Raw genomic sequence first — 20,014 nt, 5'->3', positions numbered from 1 at the left:
TTTGTGTATATCATGTCCAACCTACCCTGCCAGGACAAGTGTCTAAACTATTTTCAGGTGACAACAGGTATCAAACTGTTGATCTCTCTCTCTCTCTCTCTCTCTCTCTCTCTCTCTCTCTGTCTGTCTGTCTTTTTGAGATCATTTTGTCGAGAGAATGTCACACAAATTGAAAATTAAATTTGTGAAGTCACAATCAGAGGGTTCTGCACAAACTTGGGCCAATCAAGATGCCAATTCGTTTGTTAATTATAGTGTTCCTGAAAAGTGTTCTTTTAATAAATATTGGAGTGAGACTAAGCAGATTAGATTGCAAAAATAGTTTTTAAGCAGGCCTATCTACAAGAGTGGTAAGGAAACAATGTGTGTTTTTGCCAGAATGAATTGCACAAACTAGTCCACCTCGACAGACTGCTGAGGATGTTAACTGAGATTTGCACTTTAAAAAATCTCTATCTAAGTCACTCTGGTGGAATTTGATTCACAGTCCAAATGATTCTACTGACTCATTCTTGGATTACATAGAGAAGTTGGTCAGGCATTTTGTTGTAAGGACAATCAACAATAAACAGAAATGGATATATAAACAGTAATAATAACTGTTCAAGTATGAGGGAAGAACATACAGGATGGTGTGTGGGACCATAAGCAGTTTTCAGCTAATAGAAATCAAGGGTCTTTTCAGTAGAATTGGTGACAGTTTGATTGATTGAATATCAGAAATTTTATGGAGAGGGAGAATCAGAAATTGGAAATAAGTGATGTTCCACAACAGAGAGAGATTGATAATAATTAATCAAAAAACTAGGCTTGGGTCTCTTCTAAGGTACACATTGGCTTGTCAATATTGGCAAAGAGATGGACCAGGGGTTAAGGTAACGTGTTTGATGAGCAAAGAAAAAAATAGAACTTAATATGTGTACCATGGGCAGCACTCTTGGCAAACAGAGCTCTGGGATGATGTACACAGATATAACAGCAGAAAAATTATGAATAAAGGCAAGAGAGGTCCAAATATTGATTTGAATGATGATCTTCACATTGGAAGGTTACTTGAATGGGATGGACCAAAGGAAAATTGAAACAAATGTGATACCACTGGCATTGTTAGCTTTGATAACATAAGAGTGTGTATGTGTGATGTGGAGTAACCTTGCATAAATGAATAAATTTCCTTTACTTTACATCTACGGTCACAAACTTTTCGTCAACAGATCACCGGCTTCGGTCTATAAAGACCATCTTCAGATCTGCAGCAAAATATGAAAAAACATAAATACACTAGCAGATTGTCTACAGCTTAAAACAATAAAATAGACTATAAAGAAAAGTACTACTAACATACATGTACATTTGTGCCCTTAAGTATGAAGTATTTTATAAAAACAATGTGCCAATGTAATGCAGCCATAGTGGCATCATCAAATGTTTAATGCAAAATCAGCACCAGCATCATCAAATGTACCGGTATATAAATAACAGCATATGCATGAGTCATGTTGTCAGCAGCACTGCTGTTCAAAACAAACTGCCATACAGTAGCCACAAGATGTTTGTGTCATAAGCGCTAACAGAGGGTACAGATTACATGCAGCAGTATATTTTCTCTCATTGTGGCTTCTTTAGCTATTTGCTTTATAGTTTTTATATTATTCCATGCACTATGAAAGCTGTTTATTACTTATATCATTTTCTAGAATATTGGCACTCGAGCATATGTTAATTACTGTTCTCTGAACTCTTCCTGTTTTTAATAATCTAACTTCTGTCATGTTCTGTTTCATTGCTTTTTATTACTGTAATGCCCCTTACACCTCATAAGCACATTACAGACTTTACTGATTGCATCCCCCCCCCCCTTTATTTTACGCTGTTCAATTAATCATTGAAGACTTGTGTATGCCTACAGTAGTGACATCTGGTGAACTTACAACACAAACATTTTGTGGCTACTGTATGGTAGTTTGATTTGTTTTGAACAGTAGTGCTGCTGACAACATGACTTGTACATATGCTGTTGTTTATATACCAGTACATTTGATGATGCTGGTGCTGATTTTGCATTAAACATTTGATGATGCCACTATGGCTGCAGTACATTAGGACATTGTTTTTATAAAACAGATCTTCATACTTAAAGTGCACAAATGTACATGTATGTCAGTAGTACTTTTCATTATAGTCTATTTTATTGTTTTAAGCTGTTGACAATCTGATAGTGTATTTATGCTTTTCCCATATCTTGCTACAGATCTGAAGATGGTCATTATGGACTGAAACTGGTAATCTGTTAACAAATAGTTTGTGAACATTGACGTAAAGTAAAGGAAATTTATTTTATATATGAGTCACTGTTTTATTTGTGACAATGTCGCAGCTTGTGAAACTTGCATAAATGAACATGTGTGTTGTAATAATGATGATCATATCAGTGGCTCCAAAAGGTTAATGATGCAGGTATGGAAACAAGCAAGGCCATTTTTGAGGGTAATAGTGATGATGTGAAGGTCGGCAATAATTAATACTGAGAGATGTGAAGTATCAGAGTTCCTTGCAATGTTAATGGTTTAGAGACATAAGAGAAAGTGGTATTGCAGATTTTGTGGAGCCCAATACAGGTGAGGAATTATCAATTGTTGTTGGTGGTGAAATATGTGAGAGGAGTGACATGCAGAATCATTTGTTTATGGAAGATGAAAGCCACCTTGTACTGGACAATGAATTGTGTAATGACTGGATGGGGAAGGTTGAATGACTGGAATGATAAAGGAAAATTTTATGGGTGCATAAATGCTAAAGAGTGGGAGAAGGTGGAGAAATTTAGGTTTGCCAGGGGTCTATTAAAGATAAAGGTACCTAAGGAATATAATGATGCATTTATGGAAATTTTTGAGGATCACAAAGATGTAGAACCTTTATGTTACATGAATTTTAACACTATGCAGAGTAAATGTTTGAAGGATGTGGAGAATGATTTGCTGGATGAAAGAGAATGACAAAGTTTAGATAAAATGAAACCAGTTATTGATGTGAACGTATATGTTGAATGTGTGGAAGCCTTCATTGATAGTGGGTTGAGTGACAGTAGCTACAACTATCTTAAGGGATTGCATGATAACAAACTGGAGGAGTTTCCTGTAACAAGTGTAAAATTTAACAATGCTATGGGTCAGCTCAGTAAGCCAATCAAAAGAGAGGTTGTGCTTGAATTTCTTATAAATGAGAAATTACTTGTGGAGAATTTTATAGTGATAACAGGTTTGACAACAAATGTAGTGCTTGGTATGTAGTTCCTGACCAAAGAAAGTGTGACTGAAATGGCTGGAAAAATTCATAGAGTTCAACAGTGGGTTGAACAGGAAGTATGTGCAATTTAAGGGTATATTGTCTGGAAATAATGTAATGTCTAGTCTGTGAGCAATAAAGGTGACATATTATGTATAACACATAGAACAAGCAAATTTAGAGATAAAATTAACATTAGAGTGTGAAATTGAGTATATAGTGCTTTTTGTTTTGTTTCAGGTGAGATATTGCATTTATTACGTACGTGTGTATTTTCTGTCATGTGTAGGGATAATATATCAATGATGGTAATTGTTTTAGTTTTTAGGTACTTCACTATAGCTGTACCAAAGAGTGTACATGTGTGTGTTAAGTGATGTACAAACAGTGAAGGGTTGTACATAATAACAGTCTCATCTGCATGTAAACATATTTGTTAAAAGGCGTACCAATGTCTTGGCATGAAAGGGGTGGTGATGGCACTGTCTGATTAAAAATTGGTAGCACTGTGACATTTATAATTAACAGAGCAAATCTGGAAATTATTTGTGTGTTAGTTTGGTCCGCCACTTGCATATATTTATGTAACTGTTAATTCAGAGCAGTGAACACTGTAGTATACACAGTCCAGTATACTTGCTTTTTTTCAACTCAAGGTCACAAGTACACTGTAGTTAAAAGAAAATTCTGTGTGCTTATTCTTAACTGAAGTATTGCAACCTTATTGTCTTTTATTGATTTCTTTGAGTTGTTTTAATGATGTACTGCTTGGTGAGTGAGGAAAAGGTAGGATTAGTCATATAAATTCTCAGCCTGAATATTTGTTTTTGTCTGCTGTAAGTGTCTTGGGAGCTTGGCTGGCAAGACAAGAAACACAATATTGCAATACAGTGCAGCCTGGCTGAATGGGAGTTCATCTAGATGGTATGTTGCATCCCAGTACTGAGCAACAGGGTTCAGGACACAAGAGTGAACTGGATTACATCTGGTCCACCAAAAAAGAATCATTTTTATTGTGAAGTGTGATTTCTTTTTGCATTGTCATTTAGAAATGCAATGGTGGATTTATGAGCAATCTGGTAAACAAAACAAAACATGATTCAATAAGCCACTGTTACCAAACATATTTGCAAATTAAAAGCTGTATTACTTTATGCTTGCTGATGAAAGAACTCACATTTAGTGTAATTTTAATGTTTGCTGTATGTAATACACTTTTGGTTCATTTCAAACTTGTACAGGGAGAAATGACAGAATTAATATTATTTTACTCACAGTTTGTCAACTGTTAAAAAATCAGGTTTTTAAAATTTATTATTGATGCACACAGTAGCTTTTGGAGGGTCATGATTTATGTACTTTAATTTTAAATGAAGATTAATAACCCTCTATTATGTATAATTATAGTTACACAATTGCGACACAGTGATGGACAAATACTACACAGACAAAGAATAGTAGTTAAGTTTTTTAAGTGTATAAATTAGTTATAGCAAAATGCCACAGGACTGTTTAACATAAGGTGAGCAATTTAGTTTGAATAGTCTTCTCATCAACACTTCATGGCGTGTGTCGAGTGCTTAGCAACATACATCGTCAGGCATTGCTAAGGCACTGTCAAAGGGACATTGTCTCCTCAAATGCTCCTGAAGGTTGTACACTTTCTCAGCTGGAGAGTAGAAATCTGGCACTGTGTATTAGTTACCTAGGCAATTGTTTGCATGTTTGTTAAATGCCACAGATGGGATGATCATCAGTGTGGGTTCTAAAGTTCATTAGTGGTGTCTGGCATTGGGTCACAGTGCTGCCCCCGTCATTTCACCATGTCTCATATATTTTCAATTGGTGACAAGTCTGATCATCTGGCAGGTCAGGGCAAAAGGCTGACATTCTGTGACACCAGGAGGGTATGTGTTCATGCAGCAACATGTGATCATACATTGTCTTGCTGAGAAGCAAACCAAAATGTGGCTACTATTTTCAAACAAACATTGATCTGAAAACACTATCTGATGCCATTCCTGTCCCCAGTGGCATTATTCCTCACACCATTTCCATCTAGAATATTTCTGCACATTCATCAAAGGTGGGCAGAAAAGTGGATGATGCACACATAACCCATGCTGTAATAAAAGGTGATGGACTGTCACTCCTGATAGTGTACAATGTGTTCCACTGTTGCACCAGAGCCAAGGAGGATGCAGATCTGTCCTGCAATGCTATTCGGATGAGGTGTCAATCTCCTTGGGGGGTGGTCTGGGTAGTGCAAACTGACACATCTTACAATGTTCTGCAGCCTTCCGTGAACCATTCTGCACACACCCATTGCATTTCTGAAACATTTCATCCCACACAAGCAGAAATTTCCCAAATGGATGCATCACATTCTCACATGCCAATAATGCGCCCTCTTTCAAATTCACATATTTGATAGTATGGTCCGTGCATGGCATGCTGCATGTCTGCTCAAGTAACACTGATCCATTACCTTCAGTTTATGGTAACAACGAGAGCCACAGGCACATTTTACTGGTATGTTGTGTTGTGCTGCGATACTGATGTTGACCTTGAATCTGCAGGCCAACCTGGTTCAAATGCTAATCATTTCTGGAGAACATACTCATGTACAAGTCCTGTGAATGTGAGTGTCCTATCTCTAGTCATTCAAGGTACCCTGTTTCTTCTATACATGAGCATAGTGGTTAATGTTGGCCAATTGGCTCACAGTTGTACAGATTTGTATCATACTGAATGGCACTATGATGAAATTACATGATTGGAGACACACAGAAGCTGTAAGCCAACAGCAGACATTCTGAAAGGTATGGAAGGGATATCAAAAGTTCAGCAGGGAACTAATGTTGACAGGAATAGAGAATCCAGAGAGGCTAGACATTTCTGTTTCAGATTATTAGTGGACTCTGGCCTGTGACCTGATAGAGTCCAGATGGTTTTTGATGTCTGTTTCCGTTTAAGTGAATTCGGGATTTTGGTTGGGGACTCGAGAGTCCAGGCATACCTGTTTGCAAAGAACTGTGTTTCCTGAACTGTGGTGGTTCCAAACTTTGCTTTTATTGAGAATATACTGCCATTACAAACATTTCCATGTGGTTGAATTGTTAGATCCTTGAGAAATCACTGGGCTTATCTCAGCTTGGAATACTCATGCAAGTGGCATTAAAACCAGGCCATAAAGTTGTGTTGGGAAGTGTGTTCAGACTTAGGAACCGTTACAACAGTTTTTGCAACTGGTTAGCAAAAATTTAAGTTTTTCTGGTAAACTGTTGCTGCTGAAGTGATAGTGATAATTAGTGGCACTGTCAAACTATTGTTATTAAGTAAACAAGAGCAATTTAAACAAGTTTTATGTGTCACCTAGTGTTATTGGTGACATCCAACTCCAGGTACTTTAATTTAATTAGAATACAGCTAACAGGTCTGCTAGTACATTACAAACTTGAGATCATCATAAAGGGACCTATTTATCTGTAGTGTGTGTTTGGCCTCTAGACAAGATCTGATGAGCCAAATTGAACTTAAAACACAATCACACATTTAAGTTCTCTCTCAACAGGGAGTCACAACTGTGACAAGGTGTATAATGGCTGCTGCTGCTTTAGATCAATGTTGGCTTCTATTTTGTGATGACATTAATCCAAAAGTGAAAAAATCTGGTTGGCGACTTGTAGTTTGTTCTCATGTGTTTCACCCTCATTTGAAATCAAAGAAAATTGGATTAGACGCAGTAACTTGCTTTACCATATCATCTACAATGCATTGTCAGGCATAATTCCCACAGATGGCACCAAAACTAGGAAAGTGTTCTGCCATTTATCTTTTCTGTAAAAATCAGCTGATGAACTTCTTGCTCCAGAAATTTGGACAGGTGTTGCAGTAAAGCTGCGTTTGCCAATTCAGACTTTTGAATGATCAGAGATGATTAGATGACATCACTGATGATAAACATGTAGTCACCAATATTGCATGACAAAGCAGAAAATTGTGACATGTCAGTGACAATGTTGTGGGTAGTTAGAACAGTCTGCATGATGTCAAACTGAGGTAGAACTAATAACAGTTTAGATCATGAATGTTGTGGTGTAGGAACATCACTGAAATTATGTCTGTTTCGCACAAGGTCTGTTTCGCACAAGGTTATGTTATCCAGGGATGTCATTATTTGGAACCCCATCGATCATGCACAGTACAGGAGATAAAACCATAATTTTTCTCATGTAGCCCAGGTCGACGGGTTCCATGTGGAGGAAGAAACAAGTTTGTCTACTTAATTTCTGCCCTGGAAGTGCTATGGAATGCATATGGGGTGTACTCTTGGTGGTGAAATTTCACATGAAAATCTGGTTCGGGTACATGAACATGGATAGTTTGATCCATCTCAATGATGAAGTCAATAAGATCAAAGGTTAGTGGCACACTAATTCATTGTACATGTTCCATGTGGTTGTCCACCAGTGGGAGACAAGAAACATAATCACTTTCACTTTTCACCTCACAAATATTCAGCTCCATGTCATTCATCACACCTTTTAATCCACTAAAAACAGTATCTGGTTGGGTGAAAGGTCCCAGTAACCTTTCTCTAGTTTCATGATCCATTGTTTGACAGGACTGTAATGATGTATGTTACTGAAGTTCTTACAATTCAATTTTCTTGTTACACATTATCAGTGTGGGAAATTCCATGTGGATAAGTAGCCACATACTGTTATAACACAATTAAATCACTTTATTAATATAAATATTAGACACCAAGTTTAAGGAACATCGCAAGAATGGACTGAACAAACAATTGAAAACAACAATATAAAATTCCACCCTTTGTTGCTCTGATTACAGATGCAACATCAACCATTGCAGGTCATTGTCCCCACACATTAGTGCTATAGAAGATGTGAATTATTAGTAGATCTTTTAGGTCACTTGTAAATGTATTAAAGTTTGGTATTTTATTTCAGTCTTATCTGGCAATGCATTGATGAGAATCTTTGGTTTATATGATATACTGTCCTGATATATTGCTTCTGTGTCTACATTTCTTATGAAAGTCGTCCCTACTCTCTGTTCCATAATTTTGATTCTCCTTGAAGAATCTTAATGAAACAGGTATTCTTGTAAGAGTAAATGACTGTTTTGCAAAAGTGGTATTTCCCCAGAACAGTATACAGTATGTTACCTTTGTAGACTATGCATGTAGGTATAATAATCACTTAACACTGCTTCAGCATTGCAGCAATTTTTAAGGGTTCTTAATATGTAACAGTACTTGCTTAACTTTTTATTAAGAATTTCTACATATTTTTCCCATCTTAACTGTTCATCCGCCCATAATCCTAAAATTTTTTAAAATGATTCTCTGGCTGAATTTGGCTGCTCCCTAGCATAACCTTTATGTTGGTTCATGTTTTATTTCTCATATGGTTGAAGTTCATCCATACAGGTCAATTTTTTGCCGCAACTCATAATTATCATTTTGTTCAACAAAGAAGGTGGTATCATCTGCAATTAAAACAAAGAAGAACAATGGACCCAATACTGAACCCTGGGGCACCCCATAATTAATTACATTTTTTTGTAATCAGGATGGTACACTATATTTTCTTGACAAATTTCCACTCTTTGCTTCCTATCAGATAAATATGACTTGAGAGCCACTCATAGGAAACACCACAGACACCATAGGTACATAGTTTTAAAAGTAGTAGATGATGAGTTGCAGGGCCAAAAGTTTTGGAAAGGCCTAAAAATAAACCACAGTTTAGTTCTTTATCATCTATGGCAATAAAACAACTTTTAGGAAATTGAAGAGAGCTCTTTGAAATTGATTTTCTTTTTCTGAAACAATTCTGTGCATTAACAAGAACTCTTCCCGAGTAGGAAGACATGTCAGTCCCCGGCATGAATCCGCCCGGTGGATTTGTGTCAAGGTCCGGTGTGCCGGCCAGCCTGTGGATGGTTTTTAAGGTGGTTTTCCATCTGCCTTGGTGAATGTGGGCTGATTCCCCTTATTCTGCCTCAGTTACACTATGTCAGCGATTACTGTGCAACACTGTCTATACATACGTGTACACAATAATTACTCTACCACTGAGGGCTACGGCAGGACGAAGCCTCTCTGTTATTTCTGGGTCCCCAGTTTCAATACACACACAATACACACAATCTACCATATATCATTCTTCAAATTATTTTTGAAAATACAGACAACAATGATAATATATACATGAAATACCATTTGGCTATCTGAGCATGACTTGTGGCCAGACCCAAACTTCCATATGTTGTCAAACCATGTATCTACAACCTGTTTTCATACATTCATCTTTACATATTCCCGTTCAGGGTAGAGATTTTACTTGAAAGTCACTTGCCTGGTGTCAATGGCTAAATACTTATTCCAGATTATGATGCAATATTCCTTTGGACATGCATGCATGTCTAAAACAACAGGCACTGTGGTGACTATAGCCATTATAAAATACATGTAATGTATTTGCAGTTGCACATATGAACAGCCATCAGCTGTATAATGAAATGACAACAATGAAAATTTATGTTGGACCGGGACCCTAACCTGGATTTTCCGCTTATCATCAGTGCTGCATGCATGTCCAAAAGAACACTGCATCATAATTCACGATAACACAGGCACTGCAATATCATATTGTATTGTATCATATGGTATTGTAACAGCAAAAATGGTCTGAAGTTTTTGATGTAAGGCTTGTCTTTGCTTTTATAAACTATTAATACTGTTGATAGCTTAAATCTACTTGGAAACACTTCTGTTGCAAAGAAGTCATTGGTTATGTCAACAAGTCGTGAGACATATTACCAGCACTATATTTAATAATTTTTTCTGGGCTGCCATCAAATCTTTACATTAGTTCATTCTTTAGTTTACTGATAGTGTATTTAATTCTTTGGGTTTTGCTGAACATAAGTATTTTGTCCTTTAACTTATTGGAATTTCTACATTTATTATAGGATTATACAGGGTGTAAAAACTCTAGGGATTGATCAATGAGAGGATATGGAACAAACAAGGGCTAATGAACTTATGTCTGTAAATGCATGGTTTCCATGCTAAAGACCATTTATTCAGTCATACATTGCTACAAAGACTGTGGTCTAATACACGCTGTACCATGCAGCCACAGTTACGGCATGTGTTGAAAATAGTTTCCATGTGTGTACATGCCATAGCGTGTTCTGTCTCATGTTCACATCAGCCATACTTCATCTGAACAGTGCCAAAGGCAGTATGAATACACTGCTCCAATGTCTCCACATGTGGAATGGGCTCTCCATACACAATACTTTTGAGACGGTCCCATAACCAGAAATCACATGGGTTGAGATCCAATGAATGAGCAGGCCATGCAACTGGACCCCCTTGTCCAATTCATTGACCAGGGAAGACACAATTGAGATGTGTTCCGAACTGTTAGGTGATATGGAAGGAAGACTGGTCCCGAAATACGGTCATCTATTATCCTGGCCCACACCTTCCGGCTATACCAATGCTGATGGTTAGCTGTCACCACACCACTAGGGTTCTGCATACTATCCCAGAGTGACTGTTATGAAAGATGAAGATACCACACTGCGTAGAGGTGGCCCTCATCTGTGCATAGGATGGATGACATAAATCCCGGAATCATTGTTGCCTGGTGGACAAACCAGTGACAAAAGTACTCCTGATGTGGATAGTCTGTTCCTAGTAAGCCCTGCACATGCTGTAAGTGATAAACTTAGTAACAGTTGTCATGGAGAATATTCCAAATAGTCATCTGGCTTACCCTGTACTGGCAGGCCAACTGCCTGGTATTGACATGGTGGATGCTTTCCACAATTTTAGTCACATTTTCCTCCAAGTCTCGTGTCAGAACATTTCGGGTACGTCTTTCATGCTTTCCTGCTTCCTGAAACTACCTTGTCTCAGACAAACAGTGATACACTCATGTTGCAAACATTGAATGCTGTGGTTGTTGGTGGTGGGGTACGTCTCCTGATACAACTTTGCTTCCAGTTGCCCATGGCCACTTGCCTTTCCATAAGTAAACACCATGTCAGCAAGCTCTCGATTCAAATATGGAACCGTTTTGTACAGCACTTTATCATATCGACTACAAGGTGAGTCAGCAAGAGAAGTGAATCGGACACAACATTACCAATTACTATGGCAGGAGAGGGCACTAGTGCATGACGTATGAGGAACAGAACCACCCTCTAAGAGGAAACCATGCATGTTGCAACTGTAGCTGCATGGTATAGTACATATTAGACCGAAGCCTCTGTAACAAAGTATGACTGAATAAATGGACTCTAGCATGGAAACCATGCATTTCTGGATGTAAGTTCGTTAGATCTTTTTTGTTCTGTATCCTGTCATTGATTAGTACCTAGAGTTTGTACATGGAAAAAATCACCCTGTATTTACTTTTGATTAGGTTTTGAGCTGCATTAATATAATGACCATTAAATATATCAGCTATTAGAAGCAGATCATTATTTCTCATTTCTGTGTTTTATGGTGAAATTATTACTTGCTTTGTTATGTTTGCCTGGATGATTATTATTTATAATTTTCCACATTGATTTCGTTTTTCCTCTTTCTGAATCATTGTATTGTGTCTTTGTTGCTACAATAACTTCCCTTTATTTTTGTCTACAGCATTTCACATATTGTTTCAAAGCAGTTTTCTGCTTTGCATATTTGTGTAGCATTCAGAGACTTTCTGATGACTTTTTGATTTCATTTGTTTCTCATACATTTGATTTTTTGTAAATTTTAACTTTCAGAAGGAATGAGATACCATAATAGTATTTATAATTAGACAAGAATGTGTTGAATTTTACGCCTACAGAAATATTTGTTTCCCCCAATTTACATTTTTTAACATGAAATTAAAGATCTTAATGCTGTCTTCATTAATCAGTCTTCCTTTATATATTTGTCATTGTTATATTTCTTGAGAGATTTCTTTAAAATCACTTTAAATACCAACACCTGAAACAGCAGTAGGAAAGCCTATCAGTCCAGCATAAATATTTTATGAAGTGCATCATTATTCACCACATAGCTGCCTGCATCTGTTTGTCTACGAGTTACAGAATGGAGATTATTAGAAGATACTGATAAATAATCTGTTTCTTCCTAGTCAGTGGGCACAGCAGGCTTTTCTGTACAGAATTACAACAAAATATAATTTATCTAGTGCCTTGATTAAGAACAATAGGTGGTTGCAAAACTGCTTACCAACTGCCAGTACACTAGTTACTACAAATAGCAGAGGCAAGTGAAAGAAAACTATAAATGTTACAGCTAGATGCAAAGCCACACAATCATATCTAAGCACATCAGTAATTGCAAATAGTAAATAAAATACATGAGAATGTAATAATAAAGAACTATATGAGGTGTCAACAATAATACAGAGTGTATATAAAGTTCGGGAACACTTTCAATTATTTATTGCACGAGAACTAAACATTGTACCAGAAACACCAAGAAATTAAGAATTCTGCAGCATAACACAACTCGATGTAGAGAAGCAGTGGTTACATGGCAGTAAAGTTGTAAAACTCTTTACCACCACACATCACTAATGCCAAATCAAAGGATAAGTTTAAACAGTCAATCAAACAACTGCTATTAGAAACCCCTTCATATTCAATCAGAGAATTTCTTTCAAATGAAAATAACTGAAGCAAACAGACATAGTACACTAAAAGAAAAATTTACACAGGTACAGAGAAAAAGAAAAAGTAAAATGTGTTAACTTCTTAACAGCATTGTTTTATCTAAAGATTTTGCTTTTCTACGGTATTATTGCTATTAAAAAATTTTATGAATATAAACAAAATGGGATCTAGAATATGTATGTGCTATGTGAATGTATTATACTGTATGTATAAAATGATGGACCCATAGCATAGAATTATTGCAATTAAATGTTTTGTAATTTAGGTACATAGATTGTGAATGCTTCATAAAATCTGTTCAGTTTACAGTATCTAAAATTTTGTAACAATGATGTTAATTTTCAGAAATGTTGTGCTTAAAATTTATTAGTTATCTTAGCAAAACTATAGTTAGAATCAGTAAAAGTAATGTATTTTATTGGAAAACTGACAAAGCAAATATGTACTTGGACTTAGTCCATAGATGTACATCATAAGCTGCTAAATAAATAAATAAACAGATGTCATACATACTGTAATATGAAGAGAAACCCTGGAAGTTTTTTTTTTACAAACATTTGATATGCAAACCCTGAGTGACCCAGCAGATGTCAATACAGTAATTGAATTCTTGCCATACCCGTCCCAGCAAGGCATCATCGACTGTGACAGTTGCTTCCCATATTCTCTCCCGCAGATCTGCTACATCACATGGTAGAGGCGGTACATACACAAGATCTTTAATGTGTCCCCACAGAAAAAAGTCAAATGGAGTGAGATCTGGTGATTGGGGAGGCCATTTCATGAAACAGCTGTCCCCTTCTGTAGCACGGCCAATCCATAGATGCGGCAGCTCCGTTTTCAAGTACCCACAAACTTCAAGATGAAAATGGGGTGGAGCCCCATCCTGCTGAAAGATGAACAGAGAGTCCGATTGCATTTTAGGCATCAGCCATTGCTGCAACATGTCCAAGTAGGAATATTCCGTGATAGTGCCCTCAGCGAAGAAGAATGGCTCGTACAATTTTTGACGTGACAAAGCACAAAAAACATACACCTTTGGGGAATCATGGTCAAATTCAATGCATTCGTGTGGATTCTTTGTACCCCAGATTCAACAGTTATGGCTGTTCACTTTCGCATTAGTGTGAAAAGTGACTTCATCACTAAAAATTAAACAATCAACAATGACATGATTCAATTGTTGCAACTGCGAACAAAACTCAAAACGTTTGTCTTTGTTGTCGTCATTGACAGCAGAAGAACTAGCCTCCAGTTTGAATGTTTTCATAGACAGCTCCTGTTGCAGGACTTTCCACACTGTCATTGGAGCCATTTTAAGTTCATGGGAGGCATGATGCACCAGTTTCTTTGGACTCCTTATGAATGTCTCTCGTACGCATTCCACATTTACTTCACTCACACTGGTATGTCTGCTTCTCTTTGCCAGGCATAAGCAACCCATCATAATGAACTTGTTGCGCCAGTGGTAAATAGCCTTCCTTATTGGTGGCTTCTTACTGTACTTGGTTCTAAACATCCGTTGAACAGCTGCAGCACACTTGTTTTTGTGAAACTCCAAAACACAGAAAGTTTTCTCTATACCTGAAATTTCCACATTTGTGACTAGCACTGACTATTGGCAAATTACCAAACTACACTGTGGCAGTATACATGAAAAAACTTTCAGGGTTTCTCTTCAAAACGACATATGTATGATATCTGTACAATGTTTGGTTCTTGTGCAATAAATAACTGAAAGTGCTCCCGGACTTTATGTACACCCTTTATCACTAAGAGCACTGACAGAGTGCGATGCTTTGCATTGAAGATGAAAAGGAAGTGCAGAAATTTTATAACAGGCATCTTGCCCTGAATTGCTGTGAGGTGTAATTTGGCATTAAACATATATTTGGTTGCTTAGCTTATAGCATAAATACAAAATCACATGAGAAGGAAATATTATAGAGTTTAATAAATAACTTGGACTACCATTTTCAAAACAAAGCTTAATTGCTAAGCTTACCTGGGGGCCATTCATTCATATTTTCATAATATACTTTATATCCTTGTATTAGCCCATTTTGTGAGAAGAGTGGTGGTGGCTGCCAAGTAAGGAATATTACTTGTGGTCCTTTAGCTGCACATTTAATGTCCAGAGGAGCAGCACTTGGTACTGAAAAAATGTCAGGCTCATGAACATATATACTAATAAGGAACCAAAGTACTGCAGAAATGTGACATTCTTTGCTTCCATAGGTGTCTTGAAATATTGTTAAAATACTATGTTTACTCACCATCTTCTAGAGTCTGTGCTATTATCTCTGGTGACATTGGACCTGGGCCTTTTTCATTAAATGCTTGGACAACAACACCATATTTTCTGTATTTCTTAAGGCCACTAAGTACTGTGCTATATGGCCCAGATCCCTTTTCACTGACAGTTGTGTAAGTGTAACTTGTCTGTCTGCTTGAACTGAAATACAGATGCATCAGATATAGATGTTGTAGTCTGTCATGAAAACATTACTGTGCATTTTAAAATCTACCATGGAAAATTAATCTTCAGAATCTGCAAATTCAGTAACTGAAAGGTCCAGTACCTGGCTACTTGTGACAGTTACTGTACACTGCAACTAAAAATATTAAATTTCTAGTGACTTCTTACTGACATCTGAAATTAGTTTTGAAATGCTAAGATATAATTCCAGTGTTACTGAGTAGAAGTAGATCAAATTATATTTAATACTTTTAGCATGTTATTGAAATGGGTCTTCAGAGCATTTCAGTAATAAATGAAACACTATAAACTGTCTCTCTTTGTGCAGTGAAACAAACAAAGGAGGAAAAATTTAACATCCTGTTAATAAGGAAGTCATTACAGATGTAGCACAAGCTTAGATTGGAGAGGTAAGAGGAATCACATCAACTGCATATTTTTCGAAATAACAATCATGTACTTTGTCTTAAGAAATTTTAGGAAACCAGAAGAAACATAAATATGGATGTCCAAATGAGTATTTGAGCCTTGGTCCTCCTGAATGTGAATGCAGTCTCTTAACAACTGTGCCATCTTACTCAGTTTTGTGCCATGGAATCACTTTAAGCTATATATGGTTGTGAACATGATAAAGTTTCCTGCAGCAACAGTCCATATTATTTGGAATAACCACCATTCACTATATCTGCTATACAGAACCATTTGGAGTTATTTTTACAAAGTTCTATGTATGTATGAGAACTAATATCTTGGATGTGAGTATCTGCTTCTGGTTATTTCATTACAGTAATAAGCAATCCTGATGATCAGGAACTACAACATAATGTAAATGTAAAGTGATCATAACATATGCAGAAATGTTTTCTACACCAAGCGTAAATTGATAAAAAAAGTGAAGAGCTCATAAGTGTCTTTATTGCATGTAAATATCAGTACCAGTATTAAGTTATGTTTTTGAAACTGGAAGTATAGTGATGGAATGGACAGAAGAGTGAAAAAAATTGCTTAAGTTATTCTTTACCATCAAAACTCTGATTTGACACACACACACACACACACACACACACACACACACACACACACACACCCCCTGTCTGGGGAAAGCCAGTTCAGTGATCAGAGGAAGGCAATGGCATAGCACCTCTAACAGGACCATACCTAGTAAGGCACTATGGAGTTCAAACCAGTCTTCAGATTGACCACAACTTCACCTTTTTTATGAATAAATGTTGCACATTTATAGATTTCTAAATACTTTAAATTTAATTTAAAAATGAATTTATTAGTCTTTGAAATTATCCATGTTTCTAATGACCATACTTCATATTTCATAACAAAAGTAAAAATCTACATCTTTTGTATTAAAAGTGCTATCAGTTTTTCATTACAAATCATTTACCACACACTGAATCTTTTGTGACAAGAAATGAAGGTAATTTTTCTTTTAGTACGGATATTCCTATTCTTTTAAAATTGTTAAAGATTATTTATAAAAAAGTCCAGTTGCAATAAACAATGGAAAATCAGGGATGGAATAACAATATGAATTAGAATAGACTGCTACTCATTACATAGAGGAGCCATTGAGCAGAGGACAAGCACATATAAAAGTAAGCAATTGGGTGTTTTTTAGCTATCAGACAAAGTCCTTCATCAGATGAAGCAATACACACACACTTTCATACTTGCTCTTGCACACATGACCACTGTTGTCTCCGGTGCTGTGGCCCCACTAGGGTGAGTAGTGATCTCAGCTGGGGTGGGTAGTGGGGGTACTGAAAATGGATGAGGTGGAGAAGGGAAGGGGAGGGACAGCACAGCAGGATTGACGGAAGATGTTGTAATGCTGCTGTGGAAGTGTGACGGGATGCAATGGGGACAAGACTCTGCTGGGCATAATATCAGGAGGCTGTGCTAGGGAGCAGGGGGAGGGAGAGGGAGAGAAGCAGAGAGGAGGAAATAGGACTATGCAGGTGTGCTTGGGGGCTGAGGGGGGTGGGGAATAGAAGACATGCGTGAGGTTGAAGTGTGAGCAGTAAAGAGGATAGAAGCAGGTAGAGAACAGGGACCAGCAAAGTTTGATGCCAGAAGGATTATGGCAGTAAAGGATATGTTGCACAGGGAGTTCCCACCTACACATTGCAGAGACACTATTGTCAGTAGCAAGAATACAGATGGCACAGCCTGTGAAGCAGTCTTGGAAGTCCAGCACATCATGTTCTGCATCATGCCTGGCAAGTGGATGTTCCAGCTCTCTTGGCCAGTGGAGGCCATTCATGTGGACAGACAGCTTGTTTGTGATCATGTGCACATAGAATGGCATACAGTAGTTGCAACTAAGTTGTTAGACTTCATGGTTGTTTTCAAAGGTAGCCCTGCGTCCACCCCAAGCACTTGACCTGGCAGGGTACCAGTAGATCTGCTATGTGGCCCACTTGGAATAACATTTCACTATTTATGGACCTTATGATGATGTAACAAAGTGTGCATTTTTCTTGTCCACCATTGGTTATCCTGTGTCCGAACCTATAAAGGAACTTTTTCCAGGTAAGTAACCAAATGAATTGCATTATACAGATGTAATGCATAAACTAGGTACACATTTTCAGGATAACCTTCCTGTGGTGGTGGCATGCCACTTATAAACATACTTTTAAACAATCTGGACAATCATATACTGAAAGAATTTCCTCCTTGCAAGACTTAGCCCACAACTGTCAGTTTATACATGGAAATGCAAACTGTGCCCTGCCTTATGCAGATTCCATGGTCAGAGACATGCTGCTTGTTCATGCTCTGGACTCAGGGCTCTAGAATGACCTCCTCAGCCTGAGCAACTACTCATTAAATGAATGGTTATCAATGGTGCATGCATCTGCACAAGCTCAAAACTCTGCACAGGCATTTTCATGTGATGATCTGACATATTTCACATGAGTTTCCAGCATTCTTCCATATCTGACAGTCATTGGTTGGGTCATCAAAGCCAGACACCGAGACTTTGGACCACACCTCAGGACGTACCCCCCCCCCCCCCCCCCCTCTCCCACCACCTTCTGCTGGTTGTCCACCATCTAGACATCACGCTACGCCTAGGGACCCAGGTTCCACTTCATCAGCTGGTCACTCACCACCATGACCTTAGGCAATGCCACAGAACCAGAACTCGCCTCCTACTGGTGATTTGTCACTGCCCATCAAATCTTGTATCCAGTGCGTCATCCACAATGACAGGCTGTCTTACCATTTTTGATGCCTATTTTGCCACGAACAGGATAACAAAGCTGAAGCATGTTCACAAAAGCTGTGCCACACCAATCCTTCCAGTGTTACATGCAACCTGGTGTTTCTATGTGACTCAGCCCCTCAGGCTTGGGAAACTGGTTCTTATACTGATGACCTTGAAAATAAGTGTATCATATTCAGTTATGGAGTTCTAATGGTGATACCACTCTCAGTGTTTGTTCTGCTATATATTCTCTTGCACATACTGTGGCTGATGGTAAAACTATTTTCCACATAAGTGGTCTCAGTCCACATAAGTGGTCTCAGTCCTCAAATATTTTGGCAATGCACTGTTCACAGATTTGAACATTGATGGACATATTGTTAAATTTCAAATAGATGTTGTGTCTTTCAAGTCTATTAATAACGTAGATGCTTAGGCTTTAATCGCTTCCCCACAACTGTTTTCTTGTGGCACCCTCAAGAACTATGATAACCATGAAGTTACACTTTGTGGTAGTTGTCATATGCACACACATTAGAGTTCAGTCAGCCTGATAGCACAGTTTCTTGTCATGCACTCACTTATGTCACTTAATATTTTGGGCCTTGATCTTTTCCAGTGTCTGAATTTCTGTGTCCACAATTCAAGTGCCCACATCCAGATCTCAGAGGTGGCTGATGGTGGTGCCCCACCATCTCCTTCCCCACCTGGACATAAGCTGCTGGCACCTGGGTATCAGCTCCTCTTCCACTTCAGTGAGCCCCTTCAGGATACAAATTGGATGGTTATTATGGATGCTTCCATAAGGTATACGTACATCATGTGACAGGACAAATGACAGATGCTCCCTAGCATCCAGGCACTTTGATGACTCTCCTCAGTGGACAGCTCTCCTTGTCTTGTCACTTTGCACAGCAGGAACCTTCATCGTCCAATGTAGCCAACTGCATAGACCTTCACCATGACACCTCAAATGGATGCAACTGCAGCTTTCTCTGTCCGCCTCCAGCTCCCATAAAGGGTCCTTCTCCTGTTGCTCTTTGAGCAGACACCTCTCTCCAACTCCACTCTCCTTCCAGGCTCTCTTCTTCATTCATTATGCAGTCATGGACATGTTCAAATATGATGGCTCCTTCCTGCCATTCTGTCTTACATCCACACTGACCATCTTACTGCGATAATTTGTACAACCGATTGACACATACACACCACTTCACTGCCATGATATATGTCAGTGGTGGAGCCTGGTAATAGTTTTACACCAACTACAGTGCTCCATAGAAACCAGTGTACTC

The 20,014-nt window shown here is 37.9% G+C and overlaps 1 protein-coding gene across 1 annotated transcript in view; it reads right to left on the bottom strand.

Annotated features, from left to right (window-relative positions):
- Nucleotides 1–20,014, bottom strand: part of LOC126183937 (Down syndrome cell adhesion molecule-like protein Dscam2) — a 461,766-nt gene that overhangs the window by 118,852 nt on the left and 322,900 nt on the right. Inside the window, exons 13-14 of the mRNA XM_049926285.1 lie at nucleotides 15,288–15,466; nucleotides 15,017–15,166 (exon numbers count right to left, since the gene is read on the bottom strand). Of these exons, the coding sequence (XP_049782242.1) occupies nucleotides 15,017–15,166; nucleotides 15,288–15,466 (329 nt within the window). The remainder of the gene's footprint in view (nucleotides 1–15,016; nucleotides 15,167–15,287; nucleotides 15,467–20,014) is intronic.

The sequence above is a fragment of the Schistocerca cancellata genome, chromosome 4 (genome assembly GCF_023864275.1).
Source record: "Schistocerca cancellata isolate TAMUIC-IGC-003103 chromosome 4, iqSchCanc2.1, whole genome shotgun sequence".
NCBI lineage: Eukaryota > Metazoa > Arthropoda > Insecta > Orthoptera > Acrididae > Schistocerca > Schistocerca cancellata.
The sequence above is the reverse complement of the archived record's forward strand: the minus strand, read 5'-3'. Positions and strand labels throughout refer to the sequence as shown.